This window comes from Oryzias melastigma, linkage group LG24 (assembly GCF_002922805.2).
Source record: "Oryzias melastigma strain HK-1 linkage group LG24, ASM292280v2, whole genome shotgun sequence".
NCBI lineage: Eukaryota > Metazoa > Chordata > Actinopteri > Beloniformes > Adrianichthyidae > Oryzias > Oryzias melastigma.
In genome coordinates this window covers 13,305,090-13,312,609 of record NC_050535.1, presented here as the reverse complement: position 1 = coordinate 13,312,609, position 7,520 = coordinate 13,305,090, and the positions used below count along the sequence as shown (strand labels likewise).

Below are 7,520 nucleotides of genomic sequence, written 5' to 3'. Positions count from 1 at the left end.
TGAAATGGCATTTGCTCCTCTGCAGACAGACAACACCCTTCATCCGAAACCACCCATCAGGTCTGACAAGTCCAGGTTGTGCTTTTACTGAGTGGTAAATGGTAATCAAAGCATCAGAAAAGTGAATGCGTCGCATGAAAGCATGCATGAAGTGGCACCACTTTCGATTCTTTGGATTTTTTAGGCGCGACATGCAACATTTTTTTATGTTTACTGAAGTAAATCTTTAAGTGCATTTGAACAAAAACTACTTTAAAAATGTTTGCCTTACTTTTGACAATTGGTGCACAGGGTAATAAGAAGGATGCTGAGAATCAGCAAGGCGACTGCAGAGACGAGGAACATTAGAGGTCCAAACCAGCTCATGGAGCTGACCATCCCAACTGGAGCCATCGTCCTTTTGCTCTGAAGAAAAAAAAAAAAAAGCATTACATTTTTGTCCTAAAAGCCTACATACAGAAACTCCAGGGATGTGGCTCTACTTTAAAGCAAGGGTTTTAGAGGATTTAACAATCTGAAAACTGTAAAAGGTTCAACTTACACAGGAGGTGGTTTAACGCTGCAATGGCTCTGATGGAACTCCAGCTGGTGTCAGTCATTGAGCTGCTGCTGCTTTATGTGCTGCAGGTGAATTAGGGGAGGGGCTACTCACTGAACAGTGACCTCCTGCTACATTGTTGTAGAAGGAAGCTTTTAGTTCAGCAAACCTATAGTACTTTCAACATTCATCTCATAAATGTTTGCTTTTAAGCATTTATGCATCTGTTGTTATAAAATAGACTGCAAATACAGATCTGTATTCATTTTTTTTATTTTGTTTTTTCTAATTTAATGAATATTGTGACAAAATTGTTGCTAAATTTAAACTGTTTCTCTGTACTTTAGTGGGTTTTTTCCCCATCATGCAGTTACTTTTTACTGTCACTTAAGTAAATACTTGGAAAGTACTTCTAAGTATTTCCAAGGTATTTTGTTTGGAGACAATGCCATAATTATCAAAGAGCAGCTTAAGTATTGGTGGCTTTATGTCTGAATCAACAGAAAGCAGCTGAATGTCGCCCCCTAGCGACCATTTCCTGCAGAAAACTATCAGTAAAACTTTTATCATTTCTAAATACTTTAGGCATCCTCTGTTTTTGTTGTGTTTAAAGGCAGAATTTATCTGTTTTGTTTTTTTAAAGAAATATTCAGAGCCTGGTACTATGTAATCTGATTACTTTGTTTTGGGGTGCAGCTCTAACTCTGTGTAATTTCATTGAAAGTGTTCTCAGTCTCTCAGTTCTCTGTTAATGTGTGTATTTGAGGGACTTTCAGGGTTTTGTGATGGAAGTGGAGATTATGGGATATGCCCCCCTCCCCTTTTTTATCCTACATATCCAGTTGAACAGGTTTGAGGGCGTAGGAACTGACTGTAACATTTTCATGGATCTTGCAGTGCAACATTCTTTAAATGCAATTCCAGAGTTTGTTTTAAAGTGGAAAGTTTAGAGATATCCACATGGGCTTTTGTTGTATTTGGGGTTTGATCAAATGTGGTTTTGAGTGTCTTAATTTGCACAGAAATTTAGCATAACGTTTAATTTTTATGAATTGTTTTTCAAAATGCAATTTTTAATTTCTGTTCATTATAGTTGGAATTCCCATTTTGGCCTGATTCCCAAAGTTCCTGGAGGAATGTGACATTCCCAAAATGTTAAGTAAGATGAGCAAAATGAGTTTATAAAAATGTAAGTACAATATCAAACAAAAAATATAAAATTTAACTTTTTACTGTTAAAAAAATGAAATCTACCATATTATGACCTCATTAATAAATAAAATATATTTAAAAAATACCTTAATGAGCCTCTTTTTATTAATTTTGTTTAATTTTTGAGTCCTAATCTGACTCTAGAATAAAAAAGTTGGAACCTCCTGAGCAAATTTGCTGGAAAGTTGGTTTAAGATGAGAAGAAGTGGATTCTCTCCTGAAAGAACTGAGAAGGAATTGCATTTATCCACTATAAACGAAGCCCATGATCCCTCCACACACACACTGTCATTGAAAATAGCATCCAGGCGCCCGATGCTCACTTAACAACCTCATCCTATCATAACCATCTGTTGAAACCCCACTCTCTTTCCAGCAATTAGCCTGATCACCCTGCTAAGAGTTTGTTTAGGGCACAAAGCAGAATCAATAACCATTCAGCAACGGCAGGGAAACTCTGAGACCAAATATGAGCAATTTAAAATATTAATTCCATTGTTCTGAGCACAACTGGTGAGCACACAAACTCTACCAACAAGTCGTTTCAGCTGGATCACCCCGGTGGAGAAGAAATGGATTTCACCGCGTGGGCGCATGAATCCACATGCTACCGTAAACGTAATTAAGTTCCTGCCTCTTTTTTCGATTAACACTATACTTGGGAAAATAAGAATACTAAAACATAATTGTTCTGCCAAGATTTAAATGATTCTGATACTTATCTTTCCACTGAAGCTACAGAACTCAAAGCACAAAATAAAATTTTCTGAAATCCTAGCTACACGGTATCTAAAAAAGAGAAATTATGAACCCACACCTTCAATTTTCCAATGAAAAAAAATCCTTACTATCATAGACTTTTGTGAAAATGTTGAGTCCTTAGAATTTACAAAAAGGTAACTTGGTGTATCACGGTTACAGGGTTGAAAGACACATACCTGCATGGTGGAACACACTAATTATCTGTATTCAAAGTCTGTCAACTTTAAAAATGTGTCTGTGAAGTGCAAAAAAAAAAAAGAAATGTAAAAGAACAAGTTTAGGTCACAGAGGTTTTATTTGACTCTTTTAAAGGCAGCACTGTTACATTCCAGATTGTCAAAGGTCAGTCTGTAGTTGTCAAACAATAATTACCTGTGCACATTATGCATTATGTATTTAGTTAGTCAAGCAAATACAAGTGTGTAAGAATCACTTTTGAGTTTTAAAAACCAAGAAAGAAGGTTATTGATCTCTCTGCCTAGAACTTGTTGGTATAGTCCATATTTATTTTAAAAACAACTTTATTTTCTGATATGCTGAATACTTGGGATTCAGATTTTTAGACTTCTAGGGCTTGGATGGGGCAGGGTTACTGTAGGTTATAATGGACAGGTAATAGTTTTCAGTTTAAAATATTTGAATTTGGATCAACGTAAAAAAAAAAGAAGAAGTTTGGGAAAAAGATTGGAACCCAAAATACTGCCTTGTGGCACACCACCTTTTCCATCTAAAGAATGACCCTTTAACTGAATAAGCAGCCACAGCTAAACTAAATAATTTAAAAGAGTGAACTTTTACATATTGATGTAAGAAAGAAAACTTTTTTCCTCACGAATGACATCCAAGAATGATTCAAACAGATTTAGCATACCATGTTTTCCGCACTTTAAAGTCTTTATTTTTCTCAAAAAAACGACAGTACACCTTATAATTTGGAACAATTTGGACCTCTTACGGGAATTATTTCTGATTGTGTTAACTGATTTTGAACAAAATGGTAGTTTTACTAATGTGTTTCAAACAAGGTTGGGTGTTATTGTAAACATGCCAGCGTAGCTAAAATGCTAACATGTAGCGTGTTCCAAACAAGTTCTAGAGTTACTCTGAACGCAGTTATCTTCAGTGATTTATCTCTGACTCTAAAGCGTCTTACAGTTCAGTATGCCTTATAGATGACATACGTGACCATGTGCCTTTAAATCGGGTGCATTTTATAGAGGGAAAATACATGTAAGTGAAGTTTTAACTTCTGTTAGTCTGGTTTGTATCAACAAGTTCTGCCAACTCTTTAGGTCCAAGCACATCCTCTGGTCTACAGGAAACAGTGACTGTTGATTCTTGGAGAACACTCCCACAGACTACTTGGTTTCGGCTTGTTTTCCTGCTACTTTTGCCTTCTACCTGATGATTAGTAGAATGAGTTAACTCCAGGTTATGAAAATCAGACGATCAGCGACAGGAAAGGCAGGGATAACTGGAAAACAACCTAGACGACCCACCAAGGTTGGGCGGTCATGTCTAGCAGTGAAACAACAGACACTTTCTCCTGCGACTTTTCCTAAACAAGTAACTCTTAAATTCTAAGAAAAGAGGGTGTGTCCACCATTATTACAGCTCTCCTCAAAGAGAACTGGTAGGACCACAGAAAGGAAGGGATTCCTCAGTGATTGACATACAAGGTCAACGAGAACTACCAAAAAACATTGGGTGACAAGAGATAATTTCTAAAGTATTTTCAACTTTTCTTCATTTTTCTTCAAGTATTTTAAACACTAGATGGTTCTTGGGTCAAATAAGTAACCACATTTTTTAAATACTTTTTATTATTTTTATTTATGACCTTCTTTGTACCAACTATTATCGTCCTTGATTCAGCACTTTAATCATTTGCATCTATAAATTAAACTATAAACAGTTTATTGTTTAAATATTTAGAGTACATAATTATAAATGATTAAATCCATAAAAGTAGTAAACTTCCTACAGGTTAGTATCTTTTTGCTCCCGCAGTTTCTTGTCTGTGTACCTCATGGTGAGAAGTGCTGTCAGAATGCAACAGGTAAGCAGAACTGGGAAGGTCACGCAACCCCACCACAGTTGCCACTCCCCAAAAACCACCACCACCGTCTCCCGCCGCCTGGCGTAGTCTTGGAAAAGAGCCTCCAGCTGGAACAAGGTGCACATGGACAGAAACACGTGGAAGACCTGGTGACCCTGGCCCACAAAGTCACAGCGGCCCGGGAAGAAGCGCTCGGGTACGGGGCAGGAAAAGAAGAAGGCGGACAACAGGAAAGAGGCGATCTGCAGGGTGTGAAAGGTCAGGGAGGACTCTTGAGTCCATGAGGTGGTGAGCAGGCGGTGGACCACGGGGCTGATGTCCAACACGTAGGCCACCCCGGTGGGGATCAGCTGGCAGATTTTCCGCTGTACCGGATACGGCCGCCTGTACTTGTACTTAGCAAAGCAGCAGCCTGCACAGGAGAGCCATGCAAAGAGAGCAGCTCCGGGAAGAAAGAGCCTCCCAATCCTGTCCCTCCATGCCGGCTCCGATGTGTAGAAATAATGACCAAGGGAACAACCGTATTGGTACACAGCTACACCTACATAGTCCAGAAAGAAGAAAAAGTAGTGTGCACGCACTGAGTGAGACTGCAGGAGATGTGCTGCCACACTGAGACAGAGGTATGTGAGTGCAGACACCATGAAGAGGCCAAGAGGTAGAGAGGCTGCATCCAAGGGGCACCCCAGGGCACTAACATTGGCCCACCAGCGAATCAACAGGACAGGGACTGCAAGCAAGTGAGTCCATACATTTAGAGATTCGTTGTGCCGCTGGAAGAGGCTGAGGACGTAGCAGCGCCAGTCTTGCTGAACGGGGCGGTAGCCCGACAAGATGTAGGGCTCTCGGAAAAGGGTGGGGACCTCAGAGGCGGGGACAGTAGCTGCAAGTGACGGAGGAGAGCCGGAGATGAGGTCTGAGATGTGAGGGAAGCGGCTGAGGTGCTTTACGGTCAGCGTGAAGGCGCTGAACCGCTGTAGGATGTCCGTCAACATTTCTCCTGCTGCAATAAAGACACTGTTGAAGACAAAAAGCGTATAAAGGTTATTAATGATGTGTTTTTAACATGTTCTTGTGGTATTTTTTGATGATGGGGGACATATTTAAACAAAATAGGGCTTAATATAGCATTTCGAAGTATCTTTGTCATGAATCAGAAGTAGACGGGGAAAAATGCTGTTTCAAAAATATTGTGTTTGTGACATAGAAAATACACTAGACGGGCCCCATTCTGGTGCATCCACTTTTAGACGAGATCCGTGAATGTCTTTGTTTTCTGAATATTAGGTTGGGACTGTAGCGAGAGAGAAACAGAGAGCTTTCAGCAACAGAAAGAGGTGTGCTGACACCTAATTTATAATGAACTACTGCTGCTCTGCAGAAACTACAAGCAATTATTTTACATTTTGGCTAAAAACTGCAAAATCAAAATTAAAACACCACTGGAGACGCTTTTACAATAGATTAAAAGATGACTGGAGTGGGACTTTAAATAATCTCGGAGTCATGCTGCAGAAATTACCCACACAGATGAAAGAGTCATTTAAAAATCCTGAACTACAACCAGGAAAATTCTTTGTGGCTTTTCATTCATTAATTTATCCATCAGGGTTCATAGTACAACTCTGAACTGTAAGCCTCTTGGCACGTTGCATTTAAAGACTGTAATGCATCAAAATGCCAGTACTAGGGGAGACATTGGGCTTTAATTACAGACAGCAAGTGACCAAGCCTGTAAACATGCCTTTATATGACACTCACACAAAAGAATGTGAGCTAAAATTGTCTCAATTAAGGAGCTGTGATGCAATGTTTCAAAGAATTATCTTCTGCAAGGGTGCAGCCTGACCTCTCCCAGCAGAGGCTTCTACCATCAAAACCTGGGATGTGGATGTGGGCGTGGCAAACACCTTCCAACAAGTGTAGACCGATTCAAATTTTTATGGTATTAAATTCACATGATTATCTTATTAACTTCACATAAATTCTGTCTCAGAGCTTGAGCAAGCAAAGTTTTTTTTTATTTTTCATAAGAGAGAATAAAATGTTCTTCTCACCTGTTCAGGTAGACCGGGCAGCACCTGCTTGGTTTTAACCTCAGACCGACTCTCCTCCAACACAAAGCGGGCAGACAAGAGGATTCAAAACTACCGAGACATTTCTCAGGCTGTCAACCGGCAAAAACAAAACCGACCCGGTAGACTGGAGAGGCGGAGTCAAACTTTCAAGACACGCCCACCAGAAGTTCAAATGTAAAAAGTCATTTTTTTCATGCCCCAGCACGCCTATATTTACATTTTCAGAGCAGAATAAAGTTCTCAAAATATATCACATGCTTTTTTTTTAAACTTTTGTTCTACAACTATAGCCTACACACGATTTTGCTGCTTTATTTATTTGGCACCTATATGCAACAAGACCAACTTTAAAGAAATACTAATATCTAACGAAAATAACAATAATAGTTAACCATGAAAAGTTGAAAAAGAAAATAATTATTTTTAAAGAAATAAAAGTGAAAGTACAGTATTGCTTTAGCTGCCTTAATTTCATAAAAACTGGACAAATTGGAAAAGTATTTCTCTGAACTATATTTGGATTTTTAGATAAATCCAATATAAAAAGGGGGAACATGTCTACCAGGTCAAAAACTGCGTTTTTATGCAATAATATCCATTTAGTAGCATATTTCGTTTGTTTGTTTATTATCTACTGGAGTGCTTTTAATTATATCCCATTCATTTTTTATTTATGTATTTCTTTATATTCGTATAAAAAACATTTTTTTAAGTTTTTAATTTATATTTTTGCATTAACTTTAAAAGTTCACAATTCTGATGTTCTATTGAATTTTCGATCGGTGTTTGTCTCCCTCTAGTGGCAAAACCTCTAACTACAAACCATCTCGAAATGGATGCTCAAGTCTAGACTCCTCCCCTTCCGCCGCAT

General features: G+C 38.6%; 1 protein-coding gene across 1 annotated transcript; it reads right to left on the bottom strand.

The window, feature by feature from the left end:
• Positions 1-2,588: 2,588 nt before the first annotated feature.
• On the bottom strand, positions 2,589-6,950 carry paqr8 (progestin and adipoQ receptor family member VIII). The gene is made up of 2 exons (XM_024290609.2): positions 6,629-6,950; positions 2,589-5,588 (listed from the first exon to the last, which is right to left on the bottom strand). The coding sequence occupies exon 2, from the start codon at positions 5,564-5,566 to the stop codon at positions 4,493-4,495; it is 1,074 nt and encodes a 357-aa protein (XP_024146377.1). The 5' UTR covers positions 5,567-5,588; positions 6,629-6,950; the 3' UTR covers positions 2,589-4,492.
• Positions 6,951-7,520: the final 570 nt, after the last annotated feature.

Excerpts from the sequence above, each read along its gene's own strand:
- paqr8 (XM_024290609.2), bottom strand. The coding sequence starts at position 5,566 with ATGTTGACGGACATCCTACAGCGGTTCAGCGCCTTCACGCTGACCGTA.